Raw genomic sequence first — 23,057 nt, forward strand, 5'->3', positions numbered from 1 at the left:
TCAAAAGCGGTGGAGAAATCAATAAAGGCCCCATAAACCTGTCCACCACGAACTTTAACATATTTTTCTGTAAGGACTTGTAAAGCCGACAGGTTATCTAGAGTTCCATGATTCTGTCTGAAACCTGTTTGTTCAATAGGTAGAATTTTAAAATCAGTTACCCATTGATTCATTAAAATAAGAATGCATTTTGCGAAAACTTTACCTATGGCATCAAGCAAAGCGATTTGACGATAATTTTGAGGAAGATCTCTTGCCCCCTTTTTATATAAGGGGACAATGATACTTCCTTTCCAGGAGGGAGGGACTGTTCCACTAAAAAAACAAAATTTAAATACTGGAAATAGGATCTTGCTCCAGAGTTCACTCTGTTGTTTTAATACTGAGATAGGGACTTTATCTGGCCCCATCGCACCCGAGGAACGCATGTTCATAATAGCAAATTCAATTTCCTTTTCAGAAGGACAATCAAATACACATGAAACATCATTGAAATCCACCATTTGCACTTGCACATTATTATTACTATACAGTTTCTCAATGTATTGGACCCAAATCTGTTCCTCAATGGGAATCGGAGAGGCGCAGGCTCTGGTCCCACAGCCCTTACCAATTAAAGACCAAAACAATTTTGCTTGACCGTTATAGGAAGCTTCCCTCAATTGTATCCAGAGGGAGTCTTCCTTATCACGTTTTAAACGGGCCTTAAGCCTAACTCTCCTTCTTTTTAAAATAGACAATTTATGCTTGGCTTCATAAGAAAAAGATAAGTATTGCCCCCTTATTACTTTATTAATTTCTATATTTAAAGCCCGCAAAGAAGGGGGGACTGCAAGCGATTTTTTCACCCCAGGTTTTTTCTTTGCTGTTGCAATTACCAAATCTAAAAAAATAGCAAAACTTGACAACTCTCTTCCATCCCAGAGAGACAAACTCTTAACAGTTTGATTCAAAAGGGGCAACAAACTTTCCAAACAGTGAAAATTCCAGAAACATTTCCCACTATTTGAGTCGAAATTCACCAGATCCCTCTCCATGTTCCAAGAGTCAACTTTCGGTAGACTGACGGAGACTGTAAGCAACAACGCATTATGGTCACTAAGATTAGACTCAATGACCTCCATATTTTTCAACTTGGAAAATAAAGCATAATCAGCCATGACATAATCAATGATTGAATTTCCCTTATGTGATTTATGCGTACAAGCTGCCGGGGTGTCAGAAGGAAGCCTTCCATTTACTATTAAACAGTCAGCTTTATATAGACCTTCTAAAATAAGTTTACCCCTTTTGTTAGTTTTAACTTTGACAGGGAACTGGGCCGATGGGATATTCAAAGATTCTTCCCTAAGTTTATTTCTGAATAAAGCTAGCCCACAATTGGAAATATTACAGTTAAAATCTCCAAACATTAATACATAAGGAGGAGAAATGACATCCATTGCAGCATTTAAGAAGGAAAATAGCGTATTAATGCCACCATTATAGCAGCAATTTGGGGGGATATAGATGTTTATTATTATCAACGATCTTTTAGGACAATCCTCAAAAACGTCTTTTAGGGTAATTGCTTGAAACAAATTCCCTGGATCGAGATAATGAGAATACTTCCATTTTATTCTATTTGTTAACATACATGCTATACCTCCCTTTGCATGACCTCTTGTAGAGGGGATTGCGCTCTTTTCTAAAACAAAAAAATCCTTTTCTAACGCTATTCTACCTTCCACCCATGTTTCTTGTAAACAGATTATATCCACCTTATGTGAATACAAAAAGTCTAATTTCTCCTTACAATCTTTAAAACCTGCTGTGTTCCACGAAATAATCTTCAGCTCTTTGTTAAAAATTTAAATGCGGTTTAAGGCCGGAAGAAGCTTTACTTGCTAAAACTCCCGGGAGCCAACTCCATTTGGATTCATCATCCTTCAACATTTGTTTCAAAGGGGGATTTTTATACAACACTTGCCTTTCATTCCTGGACACACATATTTTTAAATCCTCTGAACCAGAGCTAGACCACTCCGTCAGCTTCAAACCCAAATGGGGAGAGGATGACAAATTGGGGAATGCCTGAGAGTTAAGTTTTTCCCCAAAATATGGAATAACATCTATTCCTCTAATTTGCAATTCTGCAGCCCACTGTAGAATAAGATTCAACACTACTTTAGAATGAAATTTCACCCTTGTCGATCTCCCTAACAAAGAATTAAGAAGGAATACTACGTCCTAATCAGACGTTTGAATTAATTTTAAACCTTCAATTTCTTTGAAACAACTAAGGAGGGCAGATCTATTTAAAATTAAATCAGTATCAAATAAGGGCAAAAAATCAAGAAAAAAAGTATCTACAGTTATTTTTTCTTTGATAGGACTGACTACAGTTGGGGGTGCCTCAGAAAGAGGACGTGCTAGTGGATTAAAAGAGGGGCGACAAGAATTATCAGAGGATGAAGTGACCTTAGGAACATCTTGATAAGGTACTGCGGATGGGTTAAGACAGGAAAGGAAAGGATTAACAACGGGTGAAGTAACCCTATTGAGAAAAGGATTAGTAGAATTTATAAGACCTAGACCCGTGGAAGTGGACTCCACTTTAGAGGAGGCAGTCAATGCTTCCACGGGAACAGGCAAGTGAACAACCTCAGGGGACTGTTCTACAATTGGTTCCACACTTTTATCAAATAAGAGCTTTCTCTGTCTTTTTTTTAGATATTCTTCGATTGGGTTTTCTCTTCTTTATTTTAATCTTTTTATGTTTTAAAGGGATAGGTTCATTAACCATTCCTGTATTTGCCATACAAATCTCCTCACTTTTAGACTGAATGGAAAATATTGGAAAGAGAGAGGGAGTATCAATTTTATGGACAATAGAAGAGGAGGATACTACCTCTATTTCATCGCTAATCGAAGCTATACAATTAATACCAGCCGAAGCCGCTTTGCGGATCAATAGATCAGCCGGGAATGCTACTGAATTCGTAGCTTTTTTGCTGTCCTTGAGGAGAGAAGGGCAAACGGGATCCCGGTCTGCTTGTTCGCATGGAGGATTTTTTTGGGAGGTCTCCATCAAGTTGATACACATAGAAGGGCAATCAGACACCGGGCCATTCTTATTTTGCAAAAGCACTTTTAAGATTTGATTTACCGTATCAAAAATACATTCAGAACCTCCAACAAATTTTTCTAGTAGACTCAGGATCGAAGAAAGAATAGATTCCAAAGAAAACAAAGATTTGGAAAATAACCTCCCTTCAGCATTTGGTGACCCCTCCGGTACATTGTTCAAAATAGGACCAGAACAAGAAGAAACATTTAATTCAGCTGGTGAGAAATCCAATTTGTTAGAGGGTGTGCTACTTAAGGGACCCGTACTTGAAATGGTTATAACTTCATTAGAATTTAGAATAGCCCTAGCTTTCCCCTGAAGAGATATCAACCGATTCTTGTGAGCTGTTAGATCAATGTCCGGTAATGTAAAATCACTGTCTGGGATCGGCAAATTAACTGGCAAGACTGGCAAAGAGTCATTAATTACTATGGCATTGGGGGCTTCCGCAGGAGACTCTTGGGGAAAATTAATATTATCCAAATTCCTAACCTTACCACCCGCAGACTCATGAGGACAAATTAGGCCTGGTTGAGGTCCATTTGTCATCAAACATGGACCCCTTAATATTTCGGGACTGAGAGGTAATAACAGAGATTGACTAGGAATCAAACTCAAGCAGGGTGGAACGATACTAACCGTATTGGCCGCTTCCAGAGCATTGTAGTCAGAACCCTCACTCGGGGTTTGCAACTCAGATGACTTATCTTTTCCTTTATCCCACAAGTTAAAGAGCTGACACTGGCCTTTTAATTGCATGGCGGATGTAATTTTATTACGTAAAGGGTTAGATTTCGTTTTAGACCCAGATTTCCCTACTAAGACGCGACCAGAACGTAATTTTTTGGCCGTCATAGGCCAAGTGTAGTGAGGCAAAAGCGAAAAATAACACTCCCCAAAATGGAATATTAGCCTGCAAAATAAATTACCAAACAGAATTATAACAAAAACAAAAATCAAAGAGAGAGGGCCCAGCCCAGCCTACTACAGCCTCTGACGGCCTCAGACGGTCCCGCCCTTGTCCCGGGCTTCTCCCGGCGCGCTCCCGCGCGCTCCCGCTTTGCGGTACCAAGTGAGAGATATATAGCTGCGCTGAGGTGTGGGAGGAGCCAGCAGGGAGAGCGGGTCAGCTGGTGAAGAAGCCGAGGGTAAGGCGCTCCTGGGACTGGAAGTCCTGCGCCTCCCCTCGCTCGCAGCCCTGCTTTCCCCAACACCTCAGAAGCCCAAGCGCTAGAGTTTCCAAAGCGCTATGCCGGGAAGTGCAGGCGAAGCGGGACCCGCGAAGCGGGTTCCGCGAGTAGTGAAGGCTTAAAAACAGTCTAAAACAGAACAGCAATCAGGAAGAGCGAGTCCTTGGTGCTCGCAGTCCAAAACGCCTTCAATGAATGAAAAATCAGCAGGTGAGCAATCAACCAAGGCAACAGACGAGCAGGCTTTAGCTGCGCTGAGGTGTGGGAGGAGCCAGCAGGGAGAGCGGGTCAGCTGGTGAAGAAGCCGAGGCTAAGGCGCTCCTGGGACTGGAAGTCCTGCGCCTCCCCTCGCTCGCAGCCCTGCTTTCCCCAACACCTCAGAAGCCCAAGCGCTAGAGTTTCCAAAGCGCTATGCCGGGAAGTGCAGGCGAAGCGGGACCCGCGAAGCGGGTTCCGCGAGTAGTGAAGGCTTAAAAACAGTCTAAAACAGAACAGCAATCAGGAAGAGCGAGTCCTTGGTGCTCGCAGTCCAAAACGCCTTCAATGAATGAAAAATCAGCAGGTGAGCAATCAACCAAGGCAACAGACGAGCAGGCTTTAGCTGCGCTGAGGTGTGGGAGGAGCCAGCAGGGAGAGCGGGTCAGCTGGTGAAGAAGCCGAGGGTAAGGCGCTCCTGGGACTGGAAGTCCTGCGCCTCCCCTCGCTCGCAGCCCTGCTTTCCCCAACACCTCAGAAGCCCAAGCGCTAGAGTTTCCAAAGCGCTATGCCGGGAAGTGCAGGCGAAGCGGGACCCGCGAAGCGGGTTCCGCGAGTAGTGAAGGCTTAAAAACAGTCTAAAACAGAACAGCAATCAGGAAGAGCGAGTCCTTGGTGCTCGCAGTCCAAAACGCCTTCAATGAATGAAAAATCAGCAGGTGAGCAATCAACCAAGGCAACAGACGAGCAGGCTTTAGCTGCGCTGAGGTGTGGGAGGAGCCAGCAGGGAGAGCGGGTCAGCTGGTGAAGAAGCCGAGGCTAAGGCGCTCCTGGGACTGGAAGTCCTGCGCCTCCCCTCGCTCGCAGCCCTGCTTTCCCCAACACCTCAGAAGCCCAAGCGCTAGAGTTTCCAAAGCGCTATGCCGGGAAGTGCAGGCGAAGCGGGACCCGCGAAGCGGGTTCCGCGAGTAGTGAAGGCTTAAAAACAGTCTAAAACAGAACAGCAATCAGGAAGAGCGAGTCCTTGGTGCTCGCAGTCCAAAACGCCTTCAATGAATGAAAAATCAGCAGGTGAGCAATCAACCAAGGCAACAGACGAGCAGGCTTTAGCTGCGCTGAGGTGTGGGAGGAGCCAGCAGGGAGAGCGGGTCAGCTGGTGAAGAAGCCGAGGGTAAGGCGCTCCTGGGACTGGAAGTCCTGCGCCTCCCCTCGCTCGCAGCCCTGCTTTCCCCAACACCTCAGAAGCCCAAGCGCTAGAGTTTCCAAAGCGCTATGCCGGGAAGTGCAGGCGAAGCGGGACCCGCGAAGCGGGTTCCGCGAGTAGTGAAGGCTTAAAAACAGTCTAAAACAGAACAGCAATCAGGAAGAGCGAGTCCTTGGTGCTCGCAGTCCAAAACGCCTTCAATGAATGAAAAATCAGCAGGTGAGCAATCAACCAAGGCAACAGACGAGCAGGCTTTAGCTGCGCTGAGGTGTGGGAGGAGCCAGCAGGGAGAGCGGGTCAGCTGGTGAAGAAGCCGAGGGTAAGGCGCTCCTGGGACTGGAAGTCCTGCGCCTCCCCTCGCTCGCAGCCCTGCTTTCCCCAACACCTCAGAAGCCCAAGCGCTAGAGTTTCCAAAGCGCTATGCCGGGAAGTGCAGGCGAAGCGGGACCCGCGAAGCGGGTTCCGCGAGTAGTGAAGGCTTAAAAACAGTCTAAAACAGAACAGCAATCAGGAAGAGCGAGTCCTTGGTGCTCGCAGTCCAAAACGCCTTCAATGAATGAAAAATCAGTAGGTGAGCAATCAACCAAGGCAACAGACGAGCAGGCTTTAGCTGCGCTGAGGTGTGGGAGGAGCCAGCAGGGAGAGCGGGTCAGCTGGTGAAGAAGCCGAGGGTAAGGCGCTCCTGGGACTGGAAGTCCTGCGCCTCCCCTCGCTCGCAGCCCTGCTTTCCCCAACACCTCAGAAGCCCAAGCGCTAGAGTTTCCAAAGCGCTATGCCGGGAAGTGCAGGCGAAGCGGGACCCGCTAAGCGGGTTCCGCGAGTAGTGAAGGCTTAAAAACAGTCTAAAACAGAACAGCAATCAGGAAGAGCGAGTCCTTGGTGCTCGCAGTCCAAAACGCCTTCAATGAATGAAAAATCAGCAGGTGAGCAATCAACCAAGGCAACAGACGAGCAGGCTTTAGCTGCGCTGAGGTGTGGGAGGAGCCAGCAGGGAGAGCGGGTCAGCTGGTGAAGAAGCCGAGGGTAAGGCGCTCCTGGGACTGGAAGTCCTGCGCCTCCCCTCGCTCGCAGCCCTGCTTTCCCCAACACCTCAGAAGCCCAAGCGCTAGAGTTTCCAAAGCGCTATGCCGGGAAGTGCAGGCGAAGCGGGACCCGCGAAGCGGGTTCCGCGAGTAGTGAAGGCTTAAAAACAGTCTAAAACAGAACAGCAATCAGGAAGAGCGAGTCCTTGGTGCTCGCAGTCCAAAACGCCTTCAATGAATGAAAAATCAGCAGGTGAGCAATCAACCAAGGCAACAGACGAGCAGGCTTTAGCTGCGCTGAGGTGTGGGAGGAGCCAGCAGGGAGAGCGGGTCAGCTGGTGAAGAAGCCGAGGCTAAGGCGCTCCTGGGACTGGAAGTCCTGCGCCTCCCCTCGCTCGCAGCCCTGCTTTCCCCAACACCTCAGAAGCCCAAGCGCTAGAGTTTCCAAAGCGCTATGCCGGGAAGTGCAGGCGAAGCGGGACCCGCGAAGCGGGTTCCGCGAGTAGTGAAGGCTTAAAAACAGTCTAAAACAGAACAGCAATCAGGAAGAGCGAGTCCTTGGTGCTCGCAGTCCAAAACGCCTTCAATGAATGAAAAATCAGCAGGTGAGCATTTTGCACTCTCTATCTCCTTGTAATAAAGCCGTTTTACCTGCTTGTTAGGGCAACCTGTGGCCCGCACTCAGATCATGTCTCGGGCAATTGTATTTGGATGTCTGATCTTTCTTGTGTGTAGGGGATCTTACTTCGTAGAATATCTTATTTCCAGGGACATCTTAAGGGTTTTAGTGGCCCTGGGCCAAACATATTTTGGGGGGCCCTATTAGGAACACCTTTGAATTTATGATCCAATACCCACTTCTTTCATGCCTTCTTAGGCCAGGTCACTGACACTGCTCATGCATACTAGTACACATTCTAAACGTGTTTCCAGCAAATAATGTGTGCGTTTTTAATACTGTCATATAGCAGCATGCTCACTAATATTACTGCTAAATAATCTCTGCGACCCACTGCCATTTCTCACGTGAGACCTTGTTTTGATCTAAAAGGACATTTTTTCATGAATGTTGTATGGTGTTGAAAAACATAAACACAACATTTCTCTGCAAAATATATGTAACAGACTCCCATACATTACCCTTATTAAAAATAAATTAAAGAAAAATGGAATTTAGAAAAATGTTTAAAAAGTAATTCAAGGTCATCAGAGCAAGACAGTGTGGAGAGAGCTGGATCTATGAGGGGTCCCACTGAAAGGCTGGGGCCCTGGGCCAGAGCCAACTTTGCCCATGTCTTAATACGTCTCAATTTAGTTATTTGCGCTTGTTTTTCGCTGTGGCTTCCAGAGAATCCTACAGGTCTGGATGTATGATCAGACAGGATGTTTCAAGTTGTATGATTGGGGTTGGGGCGGGCTACTAATCAGCCGCACCCCTCCACCCACCCCCCGATTCCTGGTTAGTGCTCTAACGGTACATTTGTCTTCACGAAACTGTGATCATATCCCAGTTTCCATTAATACAAGCAGCCTGTAATGTTAGAGTTAAATGAACGACTGGTGCCGAAGTATCACTCTTGATGTGCAAATTTCCCGAGGCATTTTAAGCTTTTCAGAAATGTTCAAGTGAATAATATGGGGGTGTATCTTCTGACTCACCTGCTTAATGCTTTGCATGTCCATGTGCAGCAATCGCCATCCCATGAATCTCCTTATTTGACAGATATTCATTGGCCTTGGACTGTGAAGGGCCCCTTGGAAGAATGGGGTGCTCCGCGCCGCTGGGTTTGCAGGGGCCTGCGTTACGCCCTGTGTCCAGCAGCAGAATGACAACAAGCATTTGCAATGCAATAGGTCTCGCCAGGGCTTTAAGTGGGATGAAAAAAATGGGGGGTGGGGTCTCTCAAAGGGGCGTGGCCAATGGCATTAAGGGCGTGGCATAAAAAACAGAAGTAAACCATTCTGTGCTTAGCATAGTGTGCCTCCCGACTCGTATTTTGCTGTTGGTCATTGAAAACAAGTAATATCATACATACAAGTCAGGAAAATGGTTGTTGTGTATGATAAATAAGCAGCAACTGTGGCTTGGCGTTTATAATATTGAAAAAGCTTCCACTTAAAGCCCTGGTGACACCAGGACAATGTTGCCGCTCCCGAGTTTCAAGAAGAGAAGGGAAATACAGAGCGAAAATTACTCTCTTTAGGTATAAATCTTTTTTATTGCGTTTCATAAACAAGAAAAAAAACAACATTGCGGTACATACGTATTCTCTAGGGCGAATCAGGCTTCTGATTAAAAACGTGTAGTGAGAGAATCAGCAGTGCTACAATTCCAAATACAGAAAAAATGAAACTTATTCTACCCTCCCTTACCACCCCCTCCCCAGCCCTCGTCCACCGACCAAAGTATCAATGCAAGACAGGTCTATGCCGCACCTCGCGACTGGGCTTCCTGGGACTCTACCGATGGGAGAGCTGAAAGGCGCAGCAAGCAGAGATATCTTGAACATGTGAGCTCACGGAACTCAGAGGCCAACAGAGTGAGGAATGGCTGCCAAATATCTTCAAAGTGGAACCCTTCCCAGCTATTGTGAGAGTCATCTTCTCCATCCCTAAGACCTGCACAGGCGTTGCAACCAACCCGTAAATGTGGGAGTGCGAGTGGTCTGCCAGTGAAGTAGGATGTTTTGTGTAGCAGAACCCAGAGCTATTGCAATCTGGTGGCCCGCCTATTCCTGAGCGGGTATAAATTACTTTCTTTAACCCCTTACGCTGGGCCAATTCCCCGGCGGTGCAGGGGGAGGAGGCCGCGCGCGGCGACGACTCCGCCCACTCCCATGGAACGCCCGCGCAGGAGGGGAATTAGCCCCGCGTGGGCGTTCCGAGGCAGTTATGATGAGCTCAGCTCACTCATGAGCACAGCTCCACTGTGCCTCATGACGAGCTGAGATCGTCATAAGCGTCGAAGAGGTTAAAGGATTTCCCTTCCCCTACAACGCTCACCCTGCATGACGTCATGCTGTAACTTCTCCACAAGTGAGAAGTGAGCTGTGTGAGCATGCACACATCGATGTGCCTGCAGTCCGGAAAGAAAAACAGACCGACTGTGCCAGGGCACAAAACACAGCTCGATAGAGACCCGTTTCATGGCCCCCTTTAAAATACTGCTGGTGCTCCGCAACGGTGAGACCCTGCCCACTTAAAGCCCAGGGTCTCGCATTTAGGAGAGTTTGACCTATTGGCATTGTAAATGACAATCCCTTTTATTTATGTGTTTTTAAAACCAATAAATAAAAGGATTTTGTAGGGAAGTGACAGAAGCCACACAGGAGGTTAAAGTTGAAGTTTATTTGGATGCTCTCGCCTTAAGTTTCAAGTCAGTAATGCCAGATCGCAGATCGCGGCATTACTGTAAACATACGACATGTTCAAACCATAACATTGTGTGCCCAAAGCACGAGCTTGTCACGAGCTACCAGACACACCTGAACGCTCGTGACAGCTCGTGTAAACATATGTACATTCCCAACACACCTTCCCCCCCTTAGAGAAAAAAAAACAAACAAAAAAAAACGAAGAAAAAAATAAAGTAAAAAAAAATCAATTCATCACAAAGTCATTAAATCGAACAGGTAAACGATGAGAGCGTGTGGCTCTAGTATTGTCAGAATCACATTCAGCACAAGAACGTTCCTCATTGTCACTCTGTCTCCCAACATTAAAAAAAACATTGCCGTCCAAATCATCCACCGATTGACTAAGCTCATTAAACAAAGAAACTCTGCTCAAATTCCACACAGAACCACCATCAACCCTGACCGCATTTCTAAAAACTTCAATAACTTTCCTAGGACTCGACCAAACAGGAAAACCTTTACTCACACCCTCTTTCTTTTTAATGCGGACAGAATCACCCACCTTAATAGAACGACTGGACTTCGAACCAATTCTTTTGACCATGTCATGCTTCATTTTATCCTTATACGACTGAACCCTGTGTTGATCAGCTTCAAAATCTACCTTCAAATAATTTTCAGAACCAGGTAAAAAAAAATTTAGCCACCAAGGAACCAACTTTGTGCTGGGCTTCCGTCCTCTTAAAAGCTCAAAAGGAGTAACCAAGGTCACAGAATTAGGTGAAGTCCTATAAGCCAATAACATTGATTGCAAAGCATTCCTCCAATTCAAATTGCCCTTGATAGAAAGTTGTATGGCCTCTTTGATCACACGGTTGAAGCGTTCAACCTGGCCATTTGCTTCCGGATGGAAAACTGCAATCCTCCTATGAACAATACCGCACTTAACAAAAAACTGTTCCATTTCCTTGCTCACGAACTGCGGACCATTATCATTCACAACTTCCTGAGGAATACCCTCTCTGCAAAAAATCTCATCTAAAAATGCTATTACTTGACCCGAAGTGACCTCTTTGACCATCTTGACCTCCGGCCATTTGGAAAAATAATCTATAAGTACAATGCCAAAAGCTTCCTGTTTTGGTAAACAACTAAAAGGCCCAATGATGTCTATCCCCAGTTTCCGCCAGGGACCTGAAGGTAAATTAATGGGACATGGTTCTGGACGTAAAGCAACAGCTGTTTTGTCACTGTTAGAACAATGAGAACAGGAACGTACAAAATGGTCCACACAAGAATCAATACCTGGCCACCAGAAAGACTCCTTTAAACGTCTTCTGGTGAACGATATCCCCAAATGTCCCTCATGAGCAATCTCAAGAAGAGAGTTCCTAATAGAAAAAGGTGGAACAATCTTGTCACCCCGAAGAATTAAGTCATTTTCCACAGCAAGTTCTTCTTGAACCTTAAAAAAACCCATCATGTTCCCAGATAACTTCCTCTGTTCCGGCCAACCATGTACAAGATACTTCTTGACACTGCACAATTCTAAATCCTTACTCATCTCTTCCATCCAAACATCCTCCTGCAAAGAAGGCCGCTCACCGCATACTAAATTGATGTCACGAAAAGTGAAAGCAACTTCACACTCCTCTTCATTAACTACTTCAGAAGGATTAGAATCAGAGATCAGTCTGGACATGCAATCGGCATGTACATTCGCCTTGCCCTGAACATATTCAATAGTGCACTGAAAAGATTGTAATCTTGAAGCTAATCTTGCAAGACGTGCCGACATAGTTCTGCCTCCACCTGGAGCCATGAGATACACCAAAGGCTTATGATCAGTTTTTATTAAAAATCTCGTACCCCACAAAAAAGGTCTGAAGTGCTCAGCTCCCCAAACACACGCCAGTAACTCTCTTTCTATGACAGAATAATTCTTCTCAGCATCTCTCAAGGCTCTTGACGCATATGCAACAACCCATTCTTTTTCATTATCTTTCTGGAGGAGTACTCCACCTAAACCAGAAGAGCTTGCATCTACCATAATGATACATTTCACGCCAACAACAAAAGGTTTGAGACATGGAGCATTCACAACAAACATTTTCAAAGACTGAAAAGCATGTGTCATTTCATCAGTCCAAACGAACTTAGCATTTTTCTTCAACAAACACCTGAACGGGTCAACCTTTACTGAAAAATTTGGAATAAATTTAGCATAAAATTCAATAAGACCTAAAAAGGCCACGAGTTGTTCTTTCGATGTGGGCACAGGAGCGTTTGTGATACTCTTAACATGATTCTTCTTTGGTTTGATTCCCATTCCACTAATAGTATGCCCAAGGCATTCCACCTCTTTTTGCCTAAATTTGCATTTGTCAAGACGTAGTGTAAGGCCTTTCTCCGCTAAGGCAGCAATCACACACCTTAAATTATCATCATGTTCTACGTCATCCTTTCCATACACCAAAATGTCATCCTGAAATGCTATGGCACCACTCAAACCTTCCAAGGTATCCCTCATTAACCTCTGGAACACCGAGGCTGCACTCGCCAAACCAAAAGGCATGCGACAAAACCTGTATAAACCTTCAGGCGTGACAAAAGCGGTTATGTTTTTGGACTCTTCAGCAAGTACCACCTGATGGTAAGCACTGGCTAAATCAACACACGAGAATACTTGTGCACCAGCCAGTGTCGAAACCATCTCATGGAGGTTGGGTAAAGGGTGCGAATCCACCCAAATGGCACCATTGACACTGCGGAGGTCAATGCATAATCTGAGTTCGCCAGTGGACTTAACCGAAATTACAATAGGAGAAACCCAAGGTGACGACTCTATTGGTTCAATAATGTTTTTCTCACATAGATCTTTTAGCTTTTCTTTAAGTTTGACTCTATAAGATAAAGGAACATTCCTTACTCTATGCCTCACAGGAATGGCATTCTCATTTAACTTGATGACATGTTCGAATCCCTTATAACGACCCAACATACCACTGAAAACAGTGGGAAAGGATTTACGTAAATTCTCTACAAGTAGTGAACTATCCCCAGCAACACTTGATACATTCAAAGGTTGCACAACATAAACAGGAGGATCAGCCCTGGGATCAATTTTCATCCCTAGTTGATGTTGGTTCCCATATCTCCCAAGCCATGGGTGGTTCACCAGGTGATGATAAAAATGAAGGAGGAGGTACTATGCCAGACATGTTAATTCAATATTTAACACACTATGTGTAAGATTAAATGCAGGTTATAAAAGGAATTACATTTTAATTTTTTTTTTTTTTTTTTTTTTTATCAATTTCAAACTTTAGAGTCAAAATAAATAATTTAAATTACAGGACACGCAGTGTGCGTATCACTGAACACCTTCCAGCAGATAAAATCTTCACACGATTTCCTCAGGTGATGGGAAACACGGTTAATAGATGACTCAGAGCGTTGATGTGCACTGTTCTCGACGAGATCAGTAAAACTGGAGAGAGTGTCTCCACGAAGCTCGTCTCTACTGCTCGTAAAGATGCGATGACGTCAGACGTCGTGTTGAACAGTGCGGATTAAAGTATCCATGCGCGAACCTTTGCACGCGTATCCTGGCAACGCTCGAGAGTGGAAGGTGGTGGCGATTTCAAAAGACGCCACACAAAAAAAGTAAGCAAATAACCCTTAATTCTCGAGTTGATGTTCTGCTTCCCTTAAAACAGCAGTGATCCAACGCTGTTTCGTATAACTCTTGATAGCGCTGGAGTAGATTCCAAGATAGGCGATTTCAAAAGACGCCACACAAAAAAAAAAATTAAGCAAACAACCCTTAATTCTCCTGTTGATGTTCCGCTTCCCTTAAAACAGCAGTAGTCCAACGCTGTCTCGTATAACTCTTGATAGCGCTGGAGTAGATTTCAAGATAATAACAAATAAAAAAAAATGTTTTTTCCTTTAGTTCCTTTGACGCAGGTAATGAAGATTACCCGCCCGTCGCCAGTGTAGGGAAGTCACAGAAGCCACACAGGAGGTTAAAGTTGAAGACGGAGTTTATTTGGATGCTCTCGCCTTAAGTTTCAAGTCAGTAATGCCAGATCGCAGATCGCGGCATAACTGTAAACATACGACATGTTCAAACCATAACATCGTGTGCCCAAAGCACGAGCTTGTCACGAGCTACCAGACACACCTGAACGCTCGTGACAGCTCGTGTAAACATATGTACATTCCCAACTGATTTGTTTTTTACAATGCCAATATCTTAACCGATTGCAAATGCGAGACCTATTGCATTGCAAATGCCAGCACCCGTGCTATATAAAATTTTAAAAAGTGTGAGAGAGAGCGTCTATTTGAGAAAATGGTGCTCAGAGGCTGTAATTAAAGCCCACGTAACAGGAGTGGGCTCATGGGAGGTTACAAAATGAGACCAGGCGGTACTAAGGCGGGACTACTAAGGCTATTTACCAATGAAAAGCCACAACTTACAGTAGACAATGACACAAGCCAATGAAAAGTAGGGGCAGAAAGTGGACAGAGCTTCACGTCCCTACCTGAACACACCATGCCTGCCTTGCAGAGCAGAGCATTCGCTGCCCAGGCTCGACTTAAAAAACTTTTGAAAACTGAAATGCACAGAAGCAATTTGCCTCTCCTGTATGACCCTGCATTAAAGGCGTGTTCAAAATGCGCTGTTGCAAATAACACGTTCCACAGGTATCTCGCAAGTGTTTATATCTAATCTATTTACAGATATAGGCAACTGTGGTAAGTCAAACTTGGATGTTTATTCCATTCGTGAAAACGGATGGGGAGAGCGACTGTTTTGTTTGCACTCCGTAATAAAAAACAAATACTGCCAAAATAGGCCAAATATAATAACTAAGTGAGACAATAAGAAATATGAATCATTAGCAAAATGTCACGAAAGGTGTCTTAGTGGAATCTGGCAAACTGAACAAGAGTTCGCATATTCAATTTTGAGATAACATGCTTTGATTTATACATTTTTCGATTGTGTTTGATAAAACTGGACTGAGATTAAAGTGGCGACAGGTTTCAGACTCTTATTGAAGCTAGGGGATGAACATTCTGATCACACTAATAAGCTCCTAATTTCCGGCAGGAGCAAAAGGTTGTATTGTTTTTCATTCATTTTTCATACATGGTAAATGCATACATTTTATTCTCTAACGCAGTCAAAAGTGTTGTACAGCTGTGTAGACCCGGTGTTCAGCATCTATAATCAAAATCAGTTGTTCTTGTTGCATTAGTTGCAAAACATGCTATGGTGTGGGGCAGGAAGAATGTGATCCAGAGTTCTTACTGAAAAGACTTAGCTGATGAGATGGCTGTGTATGTTTCATCTAAATCCGTGCTTCTCAACCTTTTCAACCTGCAACCCATCCACAGCTAGTTGTATAATGTCTTTTAGAACTATATCATAAAATGGCTTAATGTGAACCATGATTATTAGCTTGCACAAGACATGAAATCTATTCAGATCAATAGTTTTCACCCGGTGTGGCTGATTCAACATTATGTTGTAGGGAGGATCTTGGTTGCTTCCATTTTTTTATTCTTTTCACGATCAGTAAAGATATAAGGTTTACCTTGAATCCTAGTTTTCAAGATGGCAGAGTATACTATTGCATAGACGATGCAGGCTTCTCTTCACTGTCTTAAAGGTGTGTCTACCTCCCTAAACCCCCTGTGTGAATGAAGTCTGTGTATAAGTAAGTAAATGATCTTCATATGTGACTGTGCCATTCTCACGAGCTATCTTAAGCACTATTTCCCAAGGAAGGCCGTCTTAATGAGGGACAGATCTATCTTGTACGTTGCATCGGGATTGGATAAAAGATCTCCTCTTCCCAGACTCATGCGGCTCCTTTCTACATATTTGAGTCCTGGTACCCTGGGTGCATGATCAAAAGCCAGACAATCTTTTACGATTGCTTTATTTAGAGAGGTCCCCTTCCCAGACCAGATTCTTAACCAGAGAGACACTGGGCGAAAAGCTATCCGGTCAGAGATGTAGGACATGCCTGGCTATTCTCTTCATTAGCAGTGAGGGAGGGAGTACCCTAAGGGATAGATAAAAGACTGCTCAGGAATTTGTTTTTTACAATTTGGGTATAGTTTGTATTCGTGTACCCAGATTTCACTGCCATAAAGAGCCTTTGAGATTCACTTGGCCCTGTAGAGCTTAAGAATGGCCCCCGCCGGTCTTTTCTCCAGTCTAGCAGCAAAATTACAAATGGCTGCAGTCTCCCTAGTGAGGTCATTTCTCTGGCGGGTGAGTTGGGACCCCCAATTAATTTTTTCATCTAAGAATAACCCCAAATATGAGACCACGCTCAATTTAGGAATCTGGGTAAGCCCTACCCTGAAAGTGTATGGCCTACTGGGCCATGCCCCCACTTGCATAATATATGACTGCGGGTTATGGATCGTCAGATTCATGTCACCCATAAATGGTGCGAAGGAGGTTATAAGCGCTTGCGAACCCCGTTCGGTCCTGGCCATCAGGACAGCCTCATCTGCATATACAAGACTGGGAGACCCCGCTGTCCTGCCTGTGGTAAGTCTGGCTTGGTCTCCAAGAGGGTTATCTCCAGGTTGTTCATGTAGAGGTTGAAAAAAACCAGGACCAGAATGCAACCCTGATGGACTCTGCCCCTAGCGGGAAACCAGTGTGATACATTCAGGCCGGCCGAATAACACGCCGCCTTAGTGTCTCGATGGAGGTCTTGTAGGAAGGAGACTATATCCCTGTCCACCCCTAGAGAAAGAAGGATCTGCCACAGTTTGCCTCTGCTCACACAATCGCATGTGGAAGACTGGTCCACAAAGGCCAGAAAGATGGTACCAGAGCGGGCTACCATGTAAGATCAGAAAGAGATTTAGACATTGATCTGTCATGGAGCAGCCAGGGCGGAAACTGTATTGGGCATCCGACAGGGATGTTATTGTCGAGCCCAAGACTATAACCTGCCCAGCAGGATCCGCCCTACCACTTTGACCACGGAGTCCAACAGGGATATAGGCCTGTAAAAAACAGTACTGTCCCTGTACCCCTTTTAAAAAACCGAGACGATTATGTAGGTGACCCAAGAGACAGGAGGGCCAGACCTTGTGGCTGCATTAATTAAAGAGGAAAGTAATGGTGCCCAGAACTCCACATCCGACGGATAAAGATCCGTAGGAATTCCGTCAGGTACCGGGGCGTCATGCCAGTAATGTCTTGCCTCACTTCTTCCCCCGTTACAGATGTAGTTGTTTTTTTGGTTCTCCTCTCCAGTAGTAAAAATTGGGTTGAAGCACCCTTAAACATTCCCTCAAAATAGCTGGCCTATCATTCGCTGTAGTATGTGTGTCTCGGACATTTGCGGCCTCTACTCCCAAAAAAGGGCTATTAATAATGGTCCAAAACTCTGCACTACACTTAATAGTTGTTGTTTCTATAAGCTTACCCCAAGCTTCCTCCTTCAGATCCTCCCTACGCTTGCTGAGGGCTATCTTATATTGCTTCATTCGAGTTTTAACTAGGGAGCTGTTCCTGGGGAGGGCATGCAATGCTATTCTGAGCCTCCTAGCTGCAAGCGAGCATTCTGGATTAAACCATCTAGGTGCCCATTCCTGTTGGACTTTGGGTGCAGGGAATGTTTAATAGCGCAGCGACAGAACGGGAGATAGATTCAAAGGCGCGGTTGATGGACTCGTCCGGCTCTGCCTCCGCGTCCCGACAAATCTCGTTCTGTCACTTCACCAAGAGGTACTCAAACAGGGAGCCTGGGATAATCTGCGCCCATTTGAGCCTTCTATCTCCATCAGTGGGCTAAAGTACTCCTCCTCCTTTTCAGACCCAATATAGGCCAGTTAGCTTTAGTACACAGCGGATTATGATCCCTGTGGTTACTGGCTGTAACTGAAAAGTCAGAAATCAAGTAAAAAAGAGGAGTGTGAACTAGAATGATACCGATAAAGGAGGTTTCACGACCTGGCCCTTTAAAGGTGGGAATTAGCTTCCTCCTATCTGAATCCAATGAATCCATAGTTTTTTGCAGGTCAAGATCACAAACTAGGGAGTTCAAAATGCGCATCTGCAGCGCGACGGCAGGGGTAGCACTCAATACCTCCAAGTTCCTGCAGCCTTAGTTCCTCACAAGAATGAACGTTAAAATCCCCTAACGAGACTATATTACAGGTGTTACGGAGGAGGCATTAAAATTTGTCAGGAAAGTGCCTAATCGGGTAACGTTACAAACCTTGGGAAGATGTAGCATTATATAAGTTCAAGAGTAGTAATCTACACAACCCTAGAGAATAATGAGGCCTGAAGGCTTTGGTTGTCCGTACTCATGTCAAGCCCCTCATCCTGAGTGACACATAGACTGGAAGCCCCCCTTCGGCCGACCAGACCTTGAAGGGGTTGCAGGTCTAATAAACAACTTGTAGCCTTCCAAAAAAAAAAAGTTGTCGACGGTTCAGGTCTCCTGCAGGCACATAATGTCATACTTGTGGATAAAACACAGCCAATCTAGATCTGTAAACTTACTGGCCAGGCTGGCTATATTCCAGGGGATGAGATTGCAAGAGTTAGTGTCCTGGTCATGACCGCTGGAGTATAGTCAATATTTCATAAGTCCAGTTAATTGTATTTCAGGTTTTTAAGAATTAGCAAATCCCAGTTCTAACAGTGCTTAACATTCCCAGGGTTATAGAACAGCGTTAAAAATATTACAAAACCAAAAAAAGCCTGCTACGTTGTTTATGTGCAATTAAACACTTTATAATCAGCCTCTAATTAAACCAACGCTTATGTTTGGATAATCCAAACCTGGGCTGCTAATCTGTCACTCATGTTTGATGATGCGATGACCTGTATTCTTTGAGCATCAGTCACAGTCTGCAAATGGAGATGAGCCATGGTTTAGTTTTCCTAGGCACAGCATGAGTGCAAAAAGGCAATACAACATTTCCAGCGTTGCGACATTCCATAATGCCATTACTATAATGTTTTGAGACCCCTATAATTGAGTAGTATGTACACTAGCTGTTGTTATTATGGCCTTTTTAGTTAACTATTTAATACTGAAAGATGTACTTTCAAGTAGAACTATTTTTTCATGTTGTTTTTATATTTTGCATTAGTTATTTAATACATCAAATGGTTATCATCATTACTATAGCGATCTTAATAAAGGCTGTGTAATTTCAGTTTTCAACATATGGTTCAATTTGATTGCAAAAGGGTGGGGGGGATTATTTATTTATATTCTGGTGGCCTCTGCAGTGTGAATGTGCAGAATTTTGTATGAAATGTCATCGTATTGTCATGATCACGTAGGTCAAAACAAGTGAATTTAAATAGTTGGGAATATTCGTTACCTTGTAGGGAAACTAAATTGTTTCCAAGTAATTGTCATGTTTAGCACTTTGAAGAGGCAATGAGACAAGGCAGTGGCCTTATGCAGGTCTTCTAGTAAGTAACTACAAATAAAGTTTAGCTGTCTAAGCCTTTCAGCCCTTGCAGTATTTGAATAGTGGCGCTCCATGTAAAAGTAAATTCTTTAATTCAAGTACTTGTTTTCTGTTTCTTTTCTCTTAGTTTCCATTTTGTGATGGCTCTCACACAAAACACAATGAAGATACTGGGGACAATGTGGGACCTTTGATTGTGAAGAAGAAATAGTGCTGAGTAGTGCTGTTGGAGGCCATGGAACGGAATCCAAATCATGGTTATTCTTCCATCCTTTCAACACGATGAATAAAAGCCACTCTAATATTTTTGCGCTGAAGTTCATGGAATACTTTGCGCTTTTGTCTGTGTATATTATCGCCTTTGTCTTATTTGTTAAAACACTATGATGCTCTTATTTGTATTTTTTGGAGAATATCTGGTAAAAATGTATTTTCTGCAATGTCACCAATAGTTTTCATCAATAATTTGACAATGAACATGACAGTAAAATGATGATATTGGAATCTAATCTGAGATGTACAATGAACTATTAAATTATTTCAGAGATCTGAATAGTTGTGCTTAAGTTGTCTTTAATAGTTTGTAAGCGGAATTGCATTATTGCACTAGCTAAAAAAGAAAACAGAAAAAAATAGTTAGTAGATGACATTATCTGGAGGTTCTAGACCTTGATTGTAGAAGCTGTGTTCTAAAACTAAGATGGCGCAAATCCACAAGAGAGGTAGAGCGAATTACAAAACGAACATTAGTCCGTATCATTGAGCAGTCTGGATCATTGAGAAAGCAGTCTACAATAATCTAATAACCGCAACAACAAAATATTACAATGTTTCAAAATTTACAGTAATTCATTTAGTTTAATGACTCGTCCTTCAAGATCACCGTCCACCAACCAGCATTTCGTGTGTCTCCTGGACTTAGTTAAAAAAAATTCAAACCTTTAGGAGAAAGTAGTTATTAACTTAGATTAATCATTGCCACCCATGCTGCACTGATGTGAGTTTCTTTTAATGCGCTTCTTCAGACCCCGATCTAAAGCTCTGCTCTTTCTATTTCTTTACGTGTGGGAAAGTATTCCCTCAATTGTTTCCAGTGTGCAAGTGATGTCACACCCTAAGATAACAGGGTTTTAGCCTTGTAGGAACTGTCTGTGGCAGATCCCCATGACATGTGCCTTAGGTACTTGGATTGGGCGCAAGACTCCAAGGCCTGTGATGACTGTGCTCAGAAGAACCTGGAAACCATCCGAGATCACAAGGCGAAGCTCTATGTGACGAAACACCAGAAGCCTGTGAGCAGGTCCCTCTAAGTAGAAATCGAGATCTGCTTCTGCTCCCAAAGTTGTTTCTGAGGCCTATCTTCATTGCGGTCAATGCTTCAGGTGTGTTTAAGAAGAACCACAAGAAGTCCAAGCAGGACTAGGTCCCATCCTACGAGAGTTTCACCGTGTCTCTTGGTCTTGCTCCTGTTCTACATAGGAGCACATTCATTCTTTAGTTCTCATACACCCTGAATTATCGGGGGCATCATAGGGATTCCAGCAGGTCGCAGCCTTTCATAAGACTATGCGGCACATCTTTAGCCTGCTTCTGGTTCTTTTTATAGCGTCTACAGGCCTGAAGGATCCGCAGGGTCTTCCAGGCAGATTACCATTAGTGGGTTCGCTCTTGGAGCTATTTGGACCCCTCAAACCCGCCTCTGGTTCTCTACTGATGTCAGGCAGCGCTCCAAAACCTGCACCAGCCCTCTGTTCATCGACACTTGTGCTGATGCCATTGATGCCGGAGGAGGACTCCCAACCCATTGTTCTGTCCGACTCCAAGCCGACTTCGGCCTGACTAAGGACACATACCGATATTGACTTGGCACAGCCGTTACTAAATCCATCACGCTCTTTACATCAACATTTTTAATATCAATACCCTGCATCCATTATGTCACAGGTTCCTTTTTAGGACCCTCCTTGATCCTGGATACACTTGATTCTTTGCACACCTTCACTATGTGGAGGTGAGCAATTCAATAATTCCCCATTTTCACCAATGTACGTTTCGAAACACACATGGTGATGAATTAGGTATTGCCTTGTAGGGGTGCTTTTTCGAGCCCAACATCAAGCAACATGATTTTTCTATTATGACCAGGTGAGATTCCATTGGCTACCCTCACTTAACTATTGAGGCCCCTCCTTTCACGTTACCGCTGCCACTATTATTCATCATCAGACAGGCTGTATTTATACTTGCTAGTCCTGAGAAAGATCTATTGTGCTGTTTTTCATGCACACATTGAGAGGGTTGAAATGACGATGATGTGAATAGGTGTTCCGTGCCAATACCTCACATGTCTACCACCAATAATTGAACATGTTTGAACAAACTAAAGAGTTCACAATGGGCATCCTATTGAGTGATTTAGTGCTTTCTGTATATAGTCAATGGTTTGTTATGCTGTATCTATGTGACTGCCTTTGTTCGTATGATACTAATTTATGTTCTTGTTTATGTTGCATAACAGTCCTGTGTCTGTTATGTAGCACTTGTGTTTTTCTATGCTATATGAACATTAATATACAGAGAAAGTGCATCTTTTTTTGTCAGTGTTGGTTATTACTTTATTAATATACGTGTTATACCATTCATTGGCATAGGAAAAAAATACCCGAGCTGTAAAGCAATTGTGCATTTCCCTACAGATCCAGTTGTGGTTAAGTAGAATTGATCCCCCAGGTTCTGTGGCACACTGGGACACCCCATTAGAGTTAATGGTACCATTTGTATCCTGGCTGTTGCAGTTCTTAATTCCAAATTCGACCTGTCAAAATAACCTTCCTACTAAATATTTAAAAGTCACTCCTATGTTGGCCTTACAATGCATAAGGCAGGGCGCATGGTACTTAACAGTAGGAGATGTAGGAATTTTAGGTTAAAAATGCCATTACAGTGAAAAAGCCCCAAACTGTACTTTTACTGTAGCAAGGCTGGCTGTTCGTTAGGAAAACGCTGGGTTACATTAGTACATCTAATAATGCCAATTTTGGTTAAGACACTTCTAGAAAAACAATTACTCTTTTTAAAAGTTATTAAAAATCAAATTCAATTCTGTAGTCTGATAGTTGATACATTTTAGGGAAAATTTACTTTTAGAAAGTTACCTTTTCTCTGGCTAAAGCCTCTGGATGCCTATCTGCATAAGCTCCAACTACCACCAAGTAGGTGACTAGCACCCTTGAGGTATGCAAATTGCCCCCAGAGAAGAACCAAAAGCCTGAGTGTGGGGAGGAGATGTTGTTTCCTTGACAGGATCACCAGCAGAGGTGGGACCAGGAATTGCAAGAACATCAAAGATGCCCTGTGTGTCAAAGTCAAATGTTAGCTGACACCAAGCAGGCCCCTTTATTTATTTTTCACCTGCCCCACCTACCTGCCAGGCAGGCTCCAATCACAGTGGGCCTCTTTTTGACATTAGTGTCAAGTCCAGCTGGAATTTGAAACCCT

At 44.0% G+C, this 23,057-nt stretch overlaps 1 protein-coding gene across 1 annotated transcript in view; it reads left to right on the forward strand.

Annotated features, from left to right (window-relative positions):
• Positions 1-22,143, forward strand: part of CISD1 (CDGSH iron sulfur domain 1) — a 125,767-nt gene extending 103,624 nt beyond the window's left edge. The window contains exon 3 of the mRNA XM_078642871.1: positions 19,687-22,143. Within this exon, the coding sequence (XP_078498997.1) occupies positions 19,687-19,770 (84 nt within the window). The 3' untranslated portion in view covers positions 19,771-22,143. The remainder of the gene's footprint in view (positions 1-19,686) is intronic.
• The last annotated feature ends 914 nt before the right edge of the window (positions 22,144-23,057 follow it).

Source organism: Lissotriton helveticus, chromosome 5_1 (genome assembly GCF_964261635.1).
Source record: "Lissotriton helveticus chromosome 5_1, aLisHel1.1, whole genome shotgun sequence".
NCBI classification, from domain to species: Eukaryota; Metazoa; Chordata; class Amphibia; order Caudata; family Salamandridae; genus Lissotriton; species Lissotriton helveticus.